This window comes from Thunnus albacares, chromosome 17 (genome assembly GCF_914725855.1).
Source record: "Thunnus albacares chromosome 17, fThuAlb1.1, whole genome shotgun sequence".
Lineage (NCBI taxonomy): Eukaryota > Metazoa > Chordata > Actinopteri > Scombriformes > Scombridae > Thunnus > Thunnus albacares.
In genome coordinates, this window is record NC_058122.1 from 15,492,212 (window position 1) to 15,513,898 (window position 21,687).

The 21,687-nt window shown below is 41.8% G+C and overlaps 1 protein-coding gene across 2 annotated transcripts in view; it reads right to left on the minus strand.

Annotated features, from left to right (window-relative positions):
• Nucleotides 1-21,687, minus strand: part of prkar1b (protein kinase, cAMP-dependent, regulatory, type I, beta) — a 66,509-nt gene that overhangs the window by 43,307 nt on the left and 1,515 nt on the right. Inside the window, exons 2-4 of one of the 2 annotated variants that reach the window (XM_044332266.1) lie at nt 20,949-21,136; nt 7,055-7,225; nt 2,583-2,674 (exon numbers count right to left, since the gene is read on the minus strand). In XM_044332266.1, the coding sequence (XP_044188201.1) occupies nt 2,583-2,674; nt 7,055-7,225; nt 20,949-21,122 (437 nt within the window). In that variant the 5' untranslated portion in view covers nt 21,123-21,136. Of the gene's footprint in view, nt 1-2,582; nt 2,675-7,054; nt 7,226-12,019; nt 12,103-20,948; nt 21,137-21,687 lie in introns of those variants that run through there. The other variant, XM_044332267.1, reaches the window with a different exon arrangement.

Below are 21,687 nucleotides of genomic sequence, written 5' to 3' on the forward strand. Positions count from 1 at the left end.
TCCCTGAATTCCTAGAAAGGCAGATAAGTAACTTAAGAAGATTAGATTATGATTATGAATGAGAGACTGAGCGAGCGAGGACAAGACAACACAAGAAGACAACAAGGAAAAAAAGAGGGCAACAAAAAAGAAAAAAAAGTGATGAGAGGAAAAATAGAGCGCTAGAGAGAGCAGAGAAACAAAGAGGGCTTCATTGTTTTCAATCTTGCTCATTACTGAAGGGGATGATAGCATAATATAGCGCTAATGGGGGAACAAATTGTGTGGTGTTCAGCTTACATAACTGCTGAGTGACTAATCACACAAGATGTTTTCATTGACACACACACACGCACATACACACACTGCTATCAGCCTTCTGGTTTTCCTCTCTCTGTCTCTCACATACACATACCCTTCAGAAAAAATGGCTATTTTATCACAGTTTAAGCCAATTATTGAACAAAATGCAAAAAAATACTTGCCGATGCAAAACATCAGTCAATAAAAACTAGTCAGAGGCAGTTTTTGTATGCAATCATCTGTAATCACGCTGCATGCATTGACCTATTCCCCTGATGTCAAGCAAAGGACCTGAATGGTCCTGCAATACTGATGTGATATCAGAGGTAATGGTCGACTGTCACTGTCTTCTCAGCCAATGAGACCACATGTGCAAGGGCGTGTGATAACCCAAATAGCCAGCTGTTTGAGGAACAAGAGAAGAGCAAGAAAGAGAGAAGGAGTGAGAGGCAGAGAGAGAGAACCGTACAGTCAGACTCCATCTGCTAATGTGCGTCAGTCCTTGACAGCTCTGGCACATCTTAAGAAGCCAATGTACTTCATACCGTGACTTCATCAATGCCAACAACAGAAGGGATCAACAAGCAGAAATTATTACTTCGAAGCTTCGAGTTTGGCTTCATCTGCTGTTTTGCTGCCTGTAATAACATGGATACACACTACTATTGTAAATTACTGATATTGTACAACATTTAGTGTGAGCCAAAATCACAGATGCACCTTCTCAGGAAAAATTTTTGTGCCATCCCTGACCAATGTAAGCATGTAGTGTGCACTCCAGCAACTGAGCTATGTGCAAAGGCCTGCTGGTTGCTGTGTGCAGTTTTTCATTAATGTTGGAGGACCACATTGGCTATACATCAATACACTTCTGTCTGTAGGGGCTCCAGGCGCGACAACCGCAACATTACCGCAATGCGACCAATTCACCAGCCAGCCAACCGGCCAGCCATCAAACATCATCAGCTGGAAGTGAGAAGTGAGGAAGAACAGAAGAGATGGAGGGAGAGCAATGCAGAGAGGAATAGAGAAAGGACGAAGTCATAGCCAACTAACTGCCATGTCGCTGTACAATCTAGCAAATCAGACAAGGTCTTACCCAATTTTCACGAGCTGAGAGCCTTAAGCACTGCTAGCTGCATGTTCACCCACAAATCCCACAACAACGGATTCCTGTAAGTGCAGCATTAATGGTTCATGCTAGCTGTGTGTAGCGAGACAGCAAACACGACAGCCAGTCGAATAAATTCTACATCATACATGGTTTCAAGGGCTGACGACAACGCCATTACATAGCTTGGCATGCCAAGAGGCCTTGAGTACATTAAAACCCGATGGTTTATGGTCTACTGGCATATATTTTTCTGGTGTAACTCTAATCTGCCACATCAGCCACCCAAGTATATGGTTTTTCAGACTGTCCAGATCTATCACATGTTGCACTCCGCTCTGTGCTGCTACAGAGGCACTGACGTGCAATCAGAGGCCTGTGTGCCTGTGCCAAAGGAGCACGGTAAATTGTCAGCTGACGAAAGACTGGAAAGAGTGTGTTTTGGGTTTGGTCCGCAGCGGCTTTTGCCGACAGGAAAGCTCTGGTGTTTTCCTCTCCATGGGGCATAATGGATTCTCCCCGCCAATGAAACACTATTCCGGCTGGCGGTCCCGCCCGGCAGCCACCTGAGAGACTTTCCCACAAGGCCCCCCTCCCTTGTCAGAGCCAGACCCAGCCATCACTGGAGATTTGGGACAGATGGAAGGATGGAGAGAGGATGGCTGAAGAGAGGAGGAATGTGATGGAACAATGAATAGGAGCAGATGGTATGAAAAAAGGGAGGGATGGAGAGAAATTGGCATCCTTCTCTCTCAAAGCCAACTATGGAGAATTGTTGATTTCTGACCAAGGTGTCTGCGTACCACCGCCCATATCTGTATACACATGATACTGACATAATTTCAAGTTACCATAACAGCCGACAACACAACACAATACAACATACAGACAGATCCAGTTGCCCCCTTACCCACCCTTCGCTGTATCCCCCTCCTCTTCTGCCACATCTGTCCATATTCAATCCTCCTCCTCCCTCTGTCGTGTCTCTGCAGACCTGAGGTGCTCCCTAAGCAGGCAACACTGGCACACAGTGGCCATGAGGGCAATACACTCGACTGGAACAATGGCCTTTTCATGACTGCTTACAAACATACACTCATTGTCCAAACACACGTCTCGCTTTCTGGAATCACACTAGATGCTGTGCAAACTTATTAAAGTTGTCAATGGAGTCATAAAGGTTTTTTACCTTCTCTCATTGTCGTCCAGGTGAGCAAACAGCACATTCTTGGAGATGGCTTTGGCCAAGGCCGTCATGGTCTTGTAGTCCTTTGGGATCACCTGTATAGACAAAGCAGAAATATCCATAACAGTAAAGCGCAACACCATGCAGGTGGACACATGAAACAAACCAGTGCAAACACATAATAGGCCTGACTTCAAAAGCAGACTAAATTGAGTAATTAAAGAGCAGCGTACTGGCAAACGCTGAAAGGAATATACCGCACGTGTGTCTGTGTATTTTTGGGAAAGCCCATCTGTTCAGGGATTACACTCAAAATGTCACAAAGCCCTTAAAAATTCACAAGAGGCCTGAACTCATTCATAAAACATGCATTTTCATGTCCCAGACTCAGTGGTGTGTGTATGTGTCCATGGGAAGGGAATGGCAAAGTCTGTAGCCACAACAAAGCCACAGAAGTCTGTATTTATAAAGAGGCATCCCAGAAGAGAATTTAAGCTCTTTTTATCATAGGATGAGAAAGGCAAAAAAGTAAGAGAAACAGGAGAAGAAATGTAATAATATGAAAGGGAGAGGAGTGTGTGTGTGTGTGTGTGTGTGTGTGTGTGTGTGTGTGTGTGTGTGTGTGTGTGTGTCTGCGTATATGTGTGTATGTGTTTTGTCTCTGGTGGTAGGGGAGAGGAGGGGGCAGGCTGTAATTACTTTAAGGCAACAGATGTCTCCACATGAAGACAACCACGTAGCACTGTGCACAGCATGCACACAAAATACACACACAACCACATCACATATGAAATAAAAAGTACCAAAATTTTATCTATCTGCAGTACTTGGACAGAGAAAGGGAAAAGAGTCTGGCCTGGCCTGGAAACTGAGTTGGTTGAGGACACAGTCACCCAGAGGGGGCTCAGTGGTAGAAGTCATTTTCAGATTCAGATTTCAGGTCAACCTCCTAATCATCCTTCACAACATCCAGCTCCAGCTCTGTCACCCAGGGGATCATTAAATGTCAGGGCTCTCAGCTTGTAGCCAGCTTGCAACCACCTATTTAAACTGTTCAGAATTATATATTCATAGGGTGTCCTTTCTAACTTGTCAGGGTAATGTCAACATATTCTGCTCTAGCCAAGTGGAAATTGCAAGATACATATTTGGGGTAAAGCCACATATATTCCTCATGATTTCACAGCTAAATTTACAAGTGGTTATATGAGAGAGCCAATCAAATTCAACTGAAATAAATACTCAATAATAAAATGAGATGAAAAATGGAAATTAGGTTAGACACAAGCTGATTATTTGCTTCCATCAGCAACATCCATATTATATTCCTTCAACAGCATTACTTACAGTATTATATTAGCTGTGAAATATGTTTGGAAATCCCAAAAATCTCCATTTGAAGTTGAAAGAAACATCTAATCCCAACGTCCACTCTGTTCCTACCTCATCAGGAGAGTGCTCTCAATCAATCTGATGTCAGTCCTGACATTCATTCTGTTAATGTGTTCTCCAGGCCTGACTGACAGGCCTCGCTATTCATTAAGAGAAGAGTCGCAGCACTTTGCAGCAAAGCTATTTTAATCGGATGAGCAGGGTAAGCTAATTGATTGTGTTCTGTTAAAAACATCTGTTGATTTTCACAATGGAGTCACTAATGGAATTGATGATGGAGGAAGATGTCAGCATGTAGGCTGTGTGTCTGCCTGTGTGTGTGTGTGTGAGACTAGTGTTACCTCGGTGTACAATGGCCAAAAGAAAACCTCTCCCATACTGAAGCAATAATGTGCTTTCATGTTCTAAATCAGTTTTCCCGGATGGTCTGTTTTGTTGGGTAAGCACATTAAGTAATTTCTTTTTCACATGCTGCTGACGTGGCTGTGTGAGCCGTTGCATGTGTGTGTGTGTGCATGTTTGTATGTGTGTGTGAAAGAGAGAGAGTCTTTAAGAAAGTGAGGGACAGTGAAGAAAATGAGGCTAGAGATAGAGGAAGGCTTGTTGCCATGACACATGACTGCAGCATCTGGTAGGGACCTCAGAGCCATGAACACAAATGCATGTGGGTGCATGTACACACCTGACACACACACACACACGCACACACACACGCGGCATGCTCCAGTGGCCATGCGATTACAGCGTGGTGACGGGGGTTCATGCCGTTTTGTCATTACCCGGCAATTAATGCCGTGTCAAGTTAATTACAATTGAACAAGCACGGTAATGATATAACGACTAGGGTTTGTGTGTGTGTGTAAAGGTGAGTTATAGTTTCTGGCAAAAGAGCACTCTATCCTGTAGCCCTATTAAATTATAAAATGGAGACAAGATGATAGATAACAACCTCGATGTCCGCAATAAGAAAACACAAAGTCAATTTACAAAAGAAATCATTTTCAGGTTCACCTACCTGTTCACCTCCAAAGACAAGTAAAAAGAAATGTCTTGATTCACTCTTAGACTTTGTGTCAAGAAGTGTTTATAAGCACTTAACTTTCTGCAATAACTTAATAAGAAAACCAATTTCCGTAATCAGGTTAGGAGATTAGAAAAAAACAAAACATTCGACAGCATAACAGCAAGAAAACATATTACATGTAATGATGCATCCTTGTATTCAAAATAATTTAACTGACAGTTGAACCTGACACGAACCAGCCTCTTTAAGTCTTCTTCCACACTTTATTTCCTGATTTTATTATAATATTAATCTACTGTATGTGGTTTAAGACTCTTAAAACGAAGCAAGAAATGGCTTAATAAAAACAGTCGCTCCGTTCAGCATTAGGAAGATGTCAACTATCTGTAAAAACCTGAGGGGGAGTCTATCACAGTCAATCTAATATCACAGAGTTGAATCTCAACATCCATGCTGAACATCGGTTAGGGCTGCTGACTCATAAATTGTGTATTTTGTGTCCAAGTCTATTCATTAATTTCTGTAATAAATTTACACAGTTAATATCCCTTCACACTGTCACGTTGTTCCAATGAGTGTGTTTATATTTATGCACTAAGTGGGTGTTAACAGAATGACAGCTCTCTGTCCAACAAATAAACAACAAACAACCTCAATGTCTGCTTGATTAGTAGAGCAGCAGAGCTAATAGGACTTGATGTTTCAATCCTGGTGGTAAGTTGGCACTCTTGATGTTGGTAGTGGGATTGGAGTGGTGAAAGGAGGGGTAGGTAGGTCATCGGGGTCATCAGGTGGGCACCTTCCTTCTTTGACGTTTCACTGATAAGCTCACGACATCTCCAGAGGGTTCGACGGTTATACCTGGCGTCCCAGTTACACCCCCCTCAGTTCCATACCCCTCTATCTTCATCTTGCCGCCCAGTTGTTATCTCTCCTTTTAAACCAAAGCTAACTACCACTTTTTTCTGCTGCGTTTGACAAGGACAGAGGAAATCTTGGTCTTCCAGCCGTTCTGGGCAGCTTCAATTGCCAGTTCAGAGTACTTGGTCTTTTTCCTCTCAGCGCCAGCAGAATCCTTGCATCCTTTGATGTTATGTGGTGCTCTGGAGGTTGGCCTGCTGGTACGAAGGGCGTGAAGTGGACATTTCCTGCTGATGTTTGTGGGAAAGCATTTGTCGTGGTTCGCCTCTGCTCCAAGACTGATGCCAGCTGTCTAAGAACTTGGTTATGCTGCCAAGTGTAACGTCCTTGGGTGAGGCTCCTAGCGCATCCTGTTAAAATTTGCCTTAGTGATGCAGGTTCTTGACAAATGAAGAAAAAGGGGTCTCCCAACCACTGCTTCTAGGGTGTGGGTAGGAGGTCATAAGTGGCTCTGATGACAGCATAACTGAGATCCCTCCATCTCCCAGATGTCATGCCAGCTGGGTTTCCTCTAGTCCAGGCTCTACCAGTTAGTCCATTGACCTCCATCACGAGTCATCTCTTCTACACTGACGTTGCCTTGTGCCATTGAGGAGCTTTTGGGACTAGCCCTAGACCTGCTTTCCCATGTTGGCCTTGGCCAACCACATCCCTAAAGTGAAGACCAGACTTAGCACTCTGAACGGTTTCAGATGGGGTCCACTTCCTCCCTGTTGCCACATGAGGAGCTGCTGTTCAAATAACAGTACCTTCAGATTCAGTGAGGGTCATGACCAGCCTTGCTTTGGAGCATTTGAATTCTTCCATAAGACCTGCAACTGGTAATTCCAATTTTCTATTTATATTAGACTGTATTTTTAATTCCTTGTGTTGGGGAGGGCCTTTGATAAACCCCCTTAATTTCCTCCATCCCCTGCACATTTTCAGTTTGTTACGATTATGTGTAAATCATGCAAATACAAAAACAAATAAATATCATATTGTGTTTTTCAATTTAAGTGTTATCGTTCTGTTATCTGTTTCTGTTATCTTTCATATAACCGCAACAGTATGTGCTTGCAGGCACTGTACTAGCTGTGTGTGCCTGTGCATGCCTGTATGTAGATGTTTGTGTATGCATCCATCTTCCCAGGCTGACCTTGCGTACGTAGCTGACAGCATCCTCTTCAGTGTAGACCTCGGCACTGACCCCTCCCCTGCGGCGCCGGGCCTTGACAACTGGGTTGGGCGGTGGGGGAGAAACCTCATCATCGTGTGAGTCCGACTGGCTGTTAGATTTCTGGCGTGCCATGATCTGCTTGCATTCTTCCTGTAAATGCAAGAGGAGAGACAAGATTGGTAGGGGGGACATGCACAGAGCGAGGGACACTGATAGGGAGAGAAAAAAGCTTTTCAGTGGTTTAAATATAGATAGGCAGATGCTCTATCAAAACAGTGCCTTTATTGACAAATTCTATGAATGCATAAAAAAAAGACGCATGAGTAGGAAAACTGATGCGACAATTATTGTAGCTTTAGGCAAAACAAAAAAAAAAACATCTGAGACAACAGTGTTATTCTTTTGCCTCACAAATGATCACATGAGGAAGGGCTGACAAACATCTCCAAACGCACTCTCCAACATCAAGCATCATGTGGATTCTTCATCAAATCAGATAGTACAACATTATACAATAAACCTCAGAGAAAGTTTGGACATGTCCTAGTCCTGAGTGTATACTTTGTGGACATCTGGCTGCTGTGGGATGAAGGGAAAGCCATCAAACATTAATATCTGTGGGCCTGAGCATGTAAGGAGAAGAAGGCTAAGCCAGGTACCCTCCTCCTCTGAGATAATGAACAACAAGGAATAAAGACATCAAAGGGGAGACAGGATGCCTCTGGCTTGCTGTTGTTTCAACTACTGAACCCTCTGCAGGTGATGAATTATTGATGGCAATCTTGATTAACAGATTAGCATAAGTACACAATATAAAAAATAAAAACACTGTAGGTTTGTTAATATGTGAGAGTGCTGTGAGACAAGGGCAAGGGGATAACATTTTGTGCAAATGGAGCCAGCATCCACTGCTTTGTATATTAAGGTGTACCATTATGTTGAAATACTAACTAAAACTTGTTAGTGTGGAACTAACAATGGCTAGTGTGTATCTGTGTTCATTTGCTGGCATTGTGTGTTTAATTCTTTTATGCATTAGTGTTTCCAGTGGCACAGTGGGAATTGAACTGACAGCAGTATTACTCACCACCACATGTTTTCAATATCTAAAATACATTTTAGTGTTTGTCGTTGCAACTATGGCCAGAGATCGCACTCTCACACTGCAACACAGAAACACCACATGGGCAGAAATAAACAGACAGACAGAAGTCATGTAAAAGAGGCAGGTAGAGTAGTGTGGTGATTTTGTCAAGTCTATGAAGCAGATCAGTGGTCTCTCCTGCAAGTTTATAGCAATGCTAAACAAAGTTTCGCCTTGGTTATTCCTTCATGAAACAAAAAAATGACAGATTTTCAAATCAGCTATATTTACTTTAGTTTGCATTAGTAATGTTAATTATTAATTAATCACAAATGTATTTACCAACTAAACAAGAGGTTACAGTCAAAGGACACACAACTCTCTCCAGACCAAGTACATATGCTCACATATACTTGAGTCTTTTGTCAGAAGACCGAGACAGCCGATTTAATCTTTCTGCTCAATGTAGGAATTCATTTTCATTGACACACATATTGGTCAGGCTTTGTTCTCAATAAAGGCCTGTATAGCTACTCAAGTGACATTTTTACTGCAATTACTTGTAATAGAGTATTAGTCATTTTTAGAAGTAATTTTTGTATTGCGGTATTGCTTCTTTTAATTAAGTAGTGGATGTGAATACTACTTCCACCCCTTGTCAACACACTCCCGCTGTGCAGCGCACACCTGTGTAACAATTTCGTCTCACCGCCTCCGTCCCTTTGAAAGGATACGCTCCCACCTTTTGCTCGTAATCATTGTCAGACGATTTTCTATTTCATAACATTTATGATCATGTACAATTGTAATTTAAAATTTACTTGTGTTTAATTAATTTATGTTTCAAGACCGCTAATTTATTTTTATGCTTAGCTGACACAATAGCACACGTCAATTGTTCAAATATTGCTTTTGCCAAGAAAAAAGCAGGCATTTTGTTTTCTATAAATGTTTAATGTTTAATTGATCATTAAGATGACTGACAATCACTTAAGGAACTTGCTTCAAATTTGAATTCCTGGCACGCATCACTAAGAGAAAATGAAGACGCAAGAAGCAAAGAAGACAAATCTTGCGCCTGACTTAATGCCAACATCGTACCACCACCATTACCGCTGATTTGATGCATCCGTATCTGAGTGTGTTGTATAATGCAAGTACCACCATTTTCTATAAAATGTATTGAAGCAACTTTTCACTCTGCAAAATTGGAGAGGGAAACAGGAAAAGGAAGAGCCGGAGCAGCCGGGAACAGAGTGATTACTGAATGCCTTGAGCAAGGAGCTGCTGCTTCCCTCCGCTCATATACTGGCAGGGAGGGTTAAAAAGAGACAGTGAAGGAAAGAGAGACAACCTGTGACAGAAACACAGAAAAACCAGAGATAGAGGTGAGAGAGAGTAGTTGACAGCGAGGAGGCAAATGCTGAGTTTCATCAATCACTTCTCAAACTGCCATATTACCTGAAAATTGAGACAAACAGAAGTGTCAAATCCAGAGCTCGCAACTCAGCACTATGTGTTTCAATCATCCCAACAAGGTAATGTAATGGGGATGGGAAGAGTAATCTGCAATGCTATAATAATACAAAACAGCAGCCATTTAGACAGTTTTCTAAAGGGCATTCATCAGCTTGATAAAGAATGCAATTCCACACTTTCTTTGAGTTGGTATCCTTTTATCTAGCCATCTTTTTGCCACAGTCTCTCTCAGATTCGCTCCCTCCTCTCTTTGTCCCTCTCCTGCTCCTTTCACATCCTAAGATTACTGTGATGCTTTGCTCACTGTCTGTGTAAAACAACGTGATAATGAAGATCTCTCTCACATACACACACACAAACATACATACCACTGTGAGAAGCAAGCAAACGTACTCCACAGCGCACACATACACACACACACACACACACACACATTTCGTGCTTACGCAGAGTCACTGCCTGAGGGAACACAGCCAGCAGGAGGAGAAGAGGGGAAATAGAGCCAGAGAGTAGCATCAATGCACACACACACACAGACACACACCCAATCTCACAAGCAGACTGCAGGAGAGAGGAGATAACATACTCCAGCTTCATCAAGGTGGCCAGATCTGCCATCAGGTAACACACTACATCCCTTGACAACAGCAAAGCCAAAACAAACACAGTGTTTCCCTTTCTTTCAAGCACTGAAAATACATATTGATTGTCTCCTCATCATGACAAACTACAAGGCAAAATTGCAAAATAGCAAACACCAAGTCTGTAAACAACGCTTCTGTCTAAAACATTCACTGATGTTTCACTTAAATTCTCGCAGACACTCAAAGTAGCAGCACGCATCTTTACCTTGCAACAAAACTTGCCCAGATTCACACGCTTGGACAACAAAGACAGTGTATCCTACCTGCTCATACCTCTATGAGATTATACACATTAGCTCCAGCTGGCTAGGTATTTACCATGGCATGGAGGGCCCCTGGCCAGGCCTGCTGTGTGTCCCTCAGCCTGTCAGAGGCACCAGGCATCAAGTCAAAGTGTGAGCGTGTCAGAGTGTGCATGGGAATCAACACACCTGAATCCCCATCTCATACACACCTGACACACATGTCACACTATAGCAGCATCTCGCTATACAAGCACAGCAAACCGCTGTGTGTGTGTGTGTGTGTGTGTGTGTGTGTGTGTGTGTGCGCGTGCACTCAGGTTTGTGTGTGTGAGTAAGCGGAGAATCCAAGTTCGTTTGTGAGAGAGAGTAAGAGAGCACAAGTGGCAAAAAAAATATCTGCAATCCCCACGACACAGCAGCTAAAGAATAAGACTACTGATGAAAACACTGATCACAGCAAAAAGCCTGTCTCTCCATCGCTCCTGCGCAACTCTCTGTCTCTGCTTTCGAGCCTCTCTCTCTCTCTCTCTCTCTCTCTCTCTCTGCCTTATCTCTCTCTCTCTCTCTCTCTCTCTGACACACACACACTTACAATCAGGTGGCGCAATGAGCGGGCTCCTCTCGCTTCCCCCCCTCCCCCGTCACTATGACAACTGGGTTCTGTGAGCATCCTGAATAGTTAGTGGTGAGTCTGAGCAGGAAGCAACAGCGGCTCGCACACCTACATTTGTGCACACAAGTTCTGACGCCTGCTGACAGATCGTCCCTCTCTCTCTCTCTCTCTCTCTCTCTCTCTCTCTCACTCACACATCCACAGTGATTCAGTTCACAGAAGGGAGGACGTCACTCCCGTCAATAAGGACTACTGTTCTGGCCAAACGGCACGTCTGTGTGTTTTGCAGCAGCGAATGGCTCCGAACATTCCCATAGGGATACAGCATCGTCCCATACGTTCCTCGTGTGTGTCAGACACTGTTCTGTACCATGCAGTGTCTCTCTCACTTCTCGCTGATGTCCAACCCCACCCACATGCTTTCCTCTTAGGTCAGAGGGTCAGGCGACAAGTGAGGACTTTGTGTCTGGCTCCAACAAGTCCTCATACTGTTCTGGTCCCAGCACTCAGACACAACAACACGTACAGTACAACTTATGATATGTCACAATGTAAAGGGGTGTACACTGGGGGCTTCATTAGTCCAAGGTGAGCTGAAAACAGCTGCAGCAGGGACAAAGTTTTTCCTACTTTAGCTTTTCTGTAACAAACAGGCAAGAATCCAGATAAAACTGAGGTAGAGCCAATTTTTTTTTCTACGGCTATGTAGCTAAGCGAAACCTTTATCAGCAGACTGTATTTGCAGCTGCTTTAGCTTTTTGCTTGCAACACATAGGACCAATCACAATCTGAAGTATCGTAATTTCAATTTTCAAGCAAAATTAAATGGTCTTTTTTCCATCTTGCAATCTTCTATTTATTTACCAATATATTTTCTACCGTAGCATCGGTGCCGTTACACTATGTCAGAGTCTCTCTCTCTCTCTTCTCTCCCCTCCTTCTCTCCTCTCCCTGCGTCATCATCAGCGGCTGGGTGCCAGTGAGAGAGGACAGGAGAGGACTGAGAGGAGAAGAGACAGAGGACACAAGCGTAAGCAGGATACAAAAGCACTGGAAAAGTTGTCAATTAGAGATAGAGTGCGGGTCTGCCGGATAGAGATTAACCCGAAAGAATGAAGACACAGACAAAAGATGACACACACGCAATGCCACGTGCACTCGCTCCATCTAAAGTCACCGTTATCGGTTCTGATTTCGACTAAATTGTGGATGATGAGTCATATTAAAATTGGCCTCACCTGTTATTGTTTGTTCCCTGAACCTATGCGCACCATTATGACTAACTCTCATCCTAATAGCTATGCCTAACCAATATTAATCAGTCTAACCACCCATCGTGCTCACCCCAAAAGCATTCAATGTATCGGAAGATCAGTAGGCTCGCAGCACAGGAACATATCAACTCTTTCATGATGTTCATTTCTAAAAATTTAAAGGAAACTTTCATCGGCTGTTACCTTAGGTAGCCCTGTGTCCGGTGACGTAGATGATTTCACTCTCCTCTGAAAAGCCTGTGAGTGAACCAAAAACAACAAAGTGCCGCACAAACACACACATACACACACAGGTAATGAAGCATGGAGTGCTGATCCACCAGCGGAGCTAACAGTCTACTCATCACTCTGTTCCACATCATTACAGAACCACAATGGACAGAAAGTTCGCTGCTGTATCATGTCTGCGTGTTGTCGAGTGCTGACCTCCTGGTTATGAAATGATGTTCATTCTCTTTATGGGCTCAACACAGACACGCACACACACACACACTATCCAAATGGTGACTCTCCATTAGGTAAATTCATTCTCTATCTGTAACCCTTAAATCTACTTGCTTAAATGTAACCCTTAACAAACAGTAATTCTAACCCTTACACTACAATAAGTTACTCTGAACTCTAAAATAAACTCGTGTGCACCAGCTTTTCCATTCCAAGGTAGTCAAGAGTAAATGTATCTGAGTAAACTGTTGCTGAAGACTCATAACGTGCATAAACACCTAACTCCTTACATCACATGTACAGTTTTCTCATGCTTGTAGGATGTTAGTGGGAGTTCTTTCAGTTCTTCGAGTATTTCCAGTTTATTTACAAGAACTAAAGGGGGATTTTCTTTTAGCTAAAACAATTTTTGGTGAGTCAATAATTCAAATGTAAATACTTGCTGGTTTCGTGAGTCTTCTGAGATATTAAAATGAATATTTTTGGATTTTGGACTGTCGGTTGGACAAAACAAGCAATCTGAATGTGCCAACTTTGGGAAATACTATTTTCTGATGTTTTACTTTTCCGACCAATTAACTGATTGATCAAGAAAATAATCTGCCGTTTAAATGATAATGAAAACAACTGTTATTGCAGTCTTATCAATTTACGCAATGATGCTGCCTAATCACAAACAAAGTCAGTGCTTTACCAGTGCTGTGTTTGACTGTAACTTTGATTAACTGCTCTGTCAAACATCCTTTGCTTTAATTCCTTGTGTAGTTTTTGTATTTATGGATCCTTCTTGCTGTCTCTGTCCTAGCTCTTCACATCTTAGGGCTGCATTACCTCCTCTGTTTCTTTCACACCAACCACAGATTAGTAGAGGAGGGATGCAACGGGCAGATGAGAGAGGACAAAGGAGGACCACCAGGAAGACAGGGCCTGGGGGTCCGATTTACCTGCAGAGGCCCAGGGTGGGCCAGGGAAGAGGAGGTTTAGGCCTGGGTCACTGCATGCACCCCAGGCTGATTTGACAAAATACCCTGTTCCCAGCACGGTGGTGATGAGTGAACATACAGAGGCTGGAGACACTAATTACACTATACATCACAAACTAAATGTATAGGGCATACTACACATCATTTACACACACATATAAACTGATACTGATATAAATAGTGTTGAAGCAGAACAAACAGAAGACTGAGAAAAAGAAAGAAAAAGGGAAAGAGGAGATAATCCATAGCTACGCTCAATTCTCCTCTAAATGCTCTCAGCAGACTCAACAAACAACCAAACCCTTCTGACAAATTGTCAATCAGAGGCCTTTGAAGGGACTGGTGGATTTGTTATGATAGGTCCTGGTGACAGCTGAATGGCTGGCAGCACAGACGGGCTTCTCATCTTACAGGGGAGGGGGAGACAGTGACTGATAGACTGACAGACATAATGCAATGTGATGGGACCATTCGCAAACAAGAGTTGATGGAGCAGGATTTACATTTGTTTTACTTAACATGCAGAGATGTAGAGACACAAATAAAGACACAAGCAATCCAATCACCGTATCCAGATTTTGCTACTGGTTTCTGATGGGGGTCCGTCTTTCCTGTTTTTGTTAGACATTATTTTACATTTAGTCATTTATATTTTAAACTAAAAAAATAAGACGAAAGAGCAAGATAACTAGGGTTTCACATTAATAATAACTTTATTTATGTAGCACTTTCCTTATCATAGTAAGAAATTGTTTAAAAAGTGATGATAAGATGCTAACCTTACATTGAATAAATTAATTAATAGAAAAATAATGACAACATAATGCATCTTAAACTAAAACCAGGTTTTTCAAAAAAGTGGTTTTAGCCTACATTTAAAGGGTCACTTCAAAATACCTGGGAGAATATAAATGTAGGTTGGAGCTAATCAACTTAATACCTAAAAAAAACAATGAACGGAAGAGAGAAAGCACAAGAAAGGATGTGTCAGAGAGGCAGGAAGAAAAGGGAAATAATAATGGAGGAGAAAAGAGAAAGAGGTTAAGTATTGAATACATGAAAGAAGGGAAGCGAGAGCGGATGAGACAAAATCCACATGGACTTGCGAAAAGAAAACATGACTGCCTAGGAAACGGAGAGACATGAAAAGATAGACGACAACGACACGAGAAGGGATAAGGGAGAAACTGTAAAAAGCCAGGAGTGAAGCATGAGACACAAACTTATGACAGCCGTGTGAGCGTAATGAACACAGGGTTCATTCTACCGATACAAAAACCCAACCGCAAACACACATCACAGTACACAGAAGAAGCAGAAACTGTTTAATAGCAACTAATATGAGGGCAAACATTTATGGGGCAGTTCACCCAAATCATAAAAAATATACTTTCCCACCCAAGCACCAGTATCTAGTTTTGCAGATACTGTAGATTTAGATCACAGCACATTTGCCAAAGGTTTTGAGATCTTTGCCTCTGAAAAATCTGCTGACACAGCAATACAATGGAATACAATGAATGGATTTTTGTCAATGGTTCAATGGTTCAATGGTTGAATGTATTCGCTGTCAACTGTTATCAGGATTTTCAACCTTCAGCATAAAGTAGTTTCCAATGAAAACTGTCCACAACTGTTCTATGACAAATGAAGAATAGTATCCCAGGGTAAGAAACCAAACTTGCTTGATAAGGAGAATGGTGACAGAGACCCAAAAGATGAAAACATGAATTGGAGACTGGTTATATGTTGGGGTTGAGATCACAGAACAGTGTCTAAGCGTGTATTCATGCCTTAGCATTTGCTCATTCAAGATTATCCAAACAGGACGCTGATGTCCAAGCACCACACAGGAGTGACAGCTGTCATGTGCTGAACATTTGGGCTGTGTTGCGTGTGTTTATGTGTGCGGATGCCAGTGCAGGTGGTATGTTATGTACAGAACAAAGTGTTGATTTCTACATAGCTGCAGTGAAAATTGCAGGAGGAGGGAGACACATCTTAAGACATCAGATATGTTCTCCCAGACAGTAATAAAAAGAGGAAGAGGGGGTAAGACGTATGCAGCATGTATGGATCCTTTGTAGTGTGCTGTAAAATTAAATAAGAAGTCTAAAGCAAGTGTCAAGTCTCTGCAAGTTGATTGTCATACATGTAGTCATCTAAATCCTGCGAAAGCAATTGAGGGATTGCAGAAAAAACTGTTGAGCCTTGGAAGGAGGAAATGTGACTAATTCAATAAAACATCTGTGGTGGCAGCTGCCCACTTGATATACCATCCAAGTGACATACTGTATCCACATTCACACCTTCGGTCCTGGCACTTTGAGCTGGCGCGTGGTGCTGCCTGTTGGACGGATCTGTGATGGTGCAGACTGATGAGAGCTAGCCATCATCTCTAGCTTAGTGCAGCATTCATTTGACCATCTAAAGCCAAGCCTGTCAACTTAATTGCGACAGCAAAATACGTTATGCTTGATAGGTAATGCTGGATGAATTATGATTTCTCTCAACGTAATGAGAAAATGTTGTTAATTGTTAAAGTATTTGGCAAGTTGCAAAAACGTTGATACTGAACGTATGAGTGAAATGTTCAGGGACAACGTACCTAGTTGGGGTTTTTTCCCCCAAAATATCTTGCAGCACAATATCTGCAGCAATATTAAACTTTTTATGGTTATTTTTAGACTCTAGACGCAGTCTAAACTTCGGTCTAAACTTAGCTGTACATGAACATAATTTCTAGGGGACAAAGTTTTCTAAAACAGACCTCTGTAGAAACCTTCACTTATTATGCACATGGCTGTGCCAAAAAGGACTGAAACAATAAACTCTGTGTATTAGAAATCCATTCTTTGTTCAACAGTGTTTCAATTCCTGCTGTCCATGAGCCATAATCTCCTACAATAAGCTTTTGTATTAGTGAGAAACAAACTTGCTCTTTAATTACAGATTCCAGAGTAAACTAAACAGCTATGCTACAAAACTTACAGTAAATCATAGTGACAAACACACTAACAAATAGGAAACATGTGTTAAAGCATATAGCCCTGTCAGAATACTTTAAAAACTCCGCTAATGTGTCATAGAGATATCGTCTCTTTACACTGCAGTGAGCCAAAAATTAAGGCTCACTTCTCAGCAATTACACACTGCTGAGCTGAGCTGATGGAGAAAGGGAGATGAGAACATCCATCTGAAGCTACTGTTGTAGAGATCAAAGGCATCATTACCATGCATAAATGGGCAGGATAAAAAGGAGCGAGACGCCTGTTATTTTCCCATTCACAACGTCAGCTGGGGGACCAAAGACGTGTTATTATATCCAAACAAAAGTTAAAAACAAACTAGTCAGACTGATGATTTAGTGTGTTGTAAAATGTGCATGTAAAGTGTGTGTGTGTGTGACTGTACGAGTGTATGAGTAGGAAAGAGACATCATATAGAGAGTAAAAGAAAGAATGAAAGAAAGAGAGACAGAGAGAGGAAAGGAAGTGTGTATGTAGAGAAACAACAAGGGGAAAAAAACATCAAAGAACAAGACTGTGAGAACTGATGATGGAGAAACCGAAACAGAGGAGAGATCTTCTAGATAAGACAGTGAGTGCTGTATGAAATGGATCCTGTGCAGATATGAAATGAGATTAGGTCAACCCCGCCGATCTAATTGGTGCACAGCAAAAGGTTGAACGCAGGAGAGGAAAGAAGGAATAAACTTTGTGAATAAAGGGGCTCATTGAACACAGGATAGACTACAGTCTATCTATCCTCTACTGTTGCCTTGGTTACCGCCTCTAGTGGGCGACGAGTGCTGACGAAAATGGCTGGAAGAGACGAAAGAGAAACACACACAAACATGGAGGGTGAAGTACAGGGGGAAATGTGATGACAAAGGTGTTTCTCGTTCTATTTTCTGGTATCTCTTTATGTTGAGAGCAAGATCTTCCTGCTCTGAAAGACTGTTAGACCTGACACCTTCATTACAGACATACACAAAAAAAATCAGTATGTTGTTTTGCATTTAAAAAAAAAAATCTTATTCTACTAGTAGTTTTTTGTTCAAGGAAACATAATATTTTAAGACATTAAGATGGATATTTTGCACGATAGAATACTGAAAACCCACAAAATTCAGAAAACTACATGTCAAACATGGCTTGTTGAACCAAATATCGTCCTCACAGTTGCCCTGTGGAGCGAGAAACAACACAATAAGCTCCTTAAAAAAAACTGGGGCACCAAAAAAAAAAAAAAAAACAGACATGACCTGTTTCAATTCCACGAATGACTGACCTCACAACACAAGCATAGGTTTGAGAGGCTAGACTCTGTCGGTTGGGACACAGAAAGGCTGAAAGCTTGCAGTTGTTTTTATTCCAACCGCTTGTATAAACCAGGTGATTTCACTGACCGGCGTTCAACACAAGCATTTTGCTCCTTAAGCTCCCTCAGCTCAACAAATGCTGTTTTGATCCTGAACTTTGACTCACACAAAGAGACACAAGCAACAATAATAACATATTATTATAGTTTTATAACAGGTTTATACAGTGAAATCATGATCTTTAAGCAAAACTGCAAACACCATTTCCTTTGAATAATCAAAATAATATTTCCTGTCTTATAAACAGAATTATGTTGAGCTGTTAGTTTTGCAGTCATTTTAGTCAGACAATGTGCGTCAGTCAGACTATTGCTTTTTTTTTTTTTTTTTAATGACAGTGTTTGATGTCTGCCCCGGCATACGCTTAGCCAGCACAGACGGAGATCGAGGAGTGACAACAACTAATTTCCTCCACTTCACAGGAAAGAAGAATCAGAGCCAACGGGTGGACGCAGCGGTCGAGATGGGGCTTTGAGATGAAACACTGTACGTGAGCAGCAGCAGCAGAGGTAGTGTGATACATGTGAAATGTAACTACTGCAGCGTAGGCAGGGTGTGATGGGCATGCACTGCAGAGAGTGGAGCATGTCACATGCAATATTCCACCTGATAACAAGGTATTCATCCCGCTCCAGCTGCTTATAGAGGAAGTAGGAATTCTTTCACTTACATGTACTTGTGCACAGTTTATACTTGTGCAAGATAATATAAATCCTGTGTTTATCTTTTCATATGCCCTATAATCAACAAGGTGGTCAGCACATTAGATGGCTCACTTGTGAATAACTTCATAACGCAACGGAGCGTCTTTGAGGTTTGTTTGTTATTGTGATGGGATACACACGGCATAGGTGTGCAGTATGTCACTTTACAGCATTGCTAACACACACAACATGCTACTGTATGCTTCTGCTGAGCTATATCACAACCATTAGTATTCATGCTGCCTCTCTGACAATGCAGCATTACAGCAGCAGCGGCTCCGCTATCAATGCTCTGCTCATTTTGACGCTTTGTCTCTGTGAGGACCACAATATTTACAAGCGTACAATCTCAAGCAGAACAGCCTGACCCTGACCTTACAACTTGTTGTACGTTCTGCCCTAAAACCTAGGATTAATATGTTGTAGGCGCAGAGTGTTGCCTTACTTATTCCTTTATTCACTTATTCATTACATGTGCTCGAACACACAGGCAAAACAATACTTGTATTAACATGATACAGCCTTTGATTTAAGAAAATTACAAATATTTGTGGAGAATATCACTTGTCATAGTAAAGGCTGATCAAATCAGATGATTCTCACATGCTAGCACGCACACACTAGGACACACACACACATGCACACACACCACTCTAGCGAGGATGGAGACTCTCCTCCAGGCATGACGAGAAGGGTGAACTTCAGCTCTACTATATCTGATGTCTCCTCACAATCACTTCTCTTGTTGGAGACGTCTTCCCGAGGCCTAAGGCTCCACCTCATACACCTTTATGATCTATTTCTAACAGCAGTGTAAGAGTGGAGCCCATTGTTTAAACTAACACGTCTTATGATCCACACATGAGCAAACTACAGCTTGATCAAAGCAGAGCCAGAAGCTCAGAAAGAACATCCATTTAGGCTAAAACCCTGGGACACCACGTTTTGTAGACAACATATTGTCCGCAATAACAATTTGCTGATCATATGATATTTCTTAAAAGGTTAGATAAACCTGACAATATTAACAAACTTGCTTATTTTTATATCTACAGTATAGTGTTGCCTGCCTCTTAGTAGCACTTTTGCTCATAAAAGCACATTTCAGCAGTCAGGGGGGCAACTTTTATGTGAAAAAAAGAAAAAAAAAAGCATCTTGCCACTGTAGAGGTGCCAACTGGAACCAACACTCTATCTTATTGCTCTAGCACATTGTTTGTGGTCTATCGGGAATGTGCTACATAGGTTTCCCCTGTTTTCACCTGTTTCCTAGTTCTGATCTTTCTTGTCTCTCTTCTCTCAAAAGCCTTTCTCTCCTCTCTGTAGCTGTTAATGAATGTGTCACATCTTTTGTCTCCCTGCTCACAGACGGACAGACAGACAGACAGACAGATAGAAACAGTCTGTTCCCTGAGCCTGCAAACAGGACACTGGCCTTTTATGGGTGCTCCTCTCACATTCCCTAATGGATTCTACTATTGCAGGATGAAAAATGAAACCTCTCTTATAACAGTTTGAGCACAATCTGTTTTTTTCTAACATACACAAGCTAGTCAGGGATGTTATTTGTCTGCACATATGTGATACAATATAACAAATAAATACAACCACTCAGGAACACAACTATACAGTAAAAAGTCCACATGAAATACCAGCACGCTCAATGAGATGTGCATATTTACACACACAAGTATCTACCATAAAAAAAGCATTCCCCTTTGTAACTGAGCCTATATTTAAAACTTTAAAATCTTATAATTTATAGACCCTTTCATTGACGTAGGCTGCATTATGATACATGGTTAGAGGAGTTCAACATCAGAGAAGTCAGACAAGAAACACTCCTTGTTAACTTGCACACACTGCAATGAGCATTCACATCACAGATCATATCCAGGTTGAAACAAACTGCAATTACCAACTTCAAAGTCACCACAGAAGAATTCGGACAACACAGATTCCCACATTAAAAAACGAAAGACCCAAGTCATACAAACACAGAACTTTGTTATCACCAACCTTCTCCAGCTTTTCAAAATGCTCCCGCAGGAACTTCATAGGACGCTCAGGCTTAGCGATGCAGAGGTTCACAATGCACTCTTTGAGGATCTGCTGGATGTTGTGCTTCTGCACAAAAATTTCACAGCCCTTCAAACTCTCGTCTTCTTCCAGTGTGGAGGAGGAGGTGGCCATCTTATCTTTTATCTCTGTGGCAGTGGGAGAAAACAGGGTGGACCATGAGAGGAGGGGAGGGAAAGCAGAACAGAGAAGGGGGTAGTACAGGGTGGCAGGGGAGAAGGGGGTTGTGGAAAACAGAAAATAGAAAGGAGGGGCAAAATGGGGAGCTCATACTGTATGATAAGAGGGGAACAGTGGAGAGAATGGATTGTGGGAAGGAGGTGACTGAACATTTCACACCCTGTTGCTAATGTATCCTGTGAATGACCTCATGACATCACCTGTTGTCAGTTGGCAAAACGTTCAGTAAGACATGACATTTTTTGTAAATAAGTTATGAATCATTAACTTGGTGCTTTAGTAGAACAGTTAGTCATTATGACAATATATTGTGAGCCAATATAAATTTGCTAACCATCAGATTTTGCCATGCTGTTTAGGGCTGCAATTTACGATTATTTTCATTATCGATTAATCTGTAAATTATTTTCTCGATTAATCAATTAGTTGTTTGGTCAAAACAATTAACTGATTATCAAAATAATTGGCAATTAATGTAATAGTTAAAATTGATTAATAT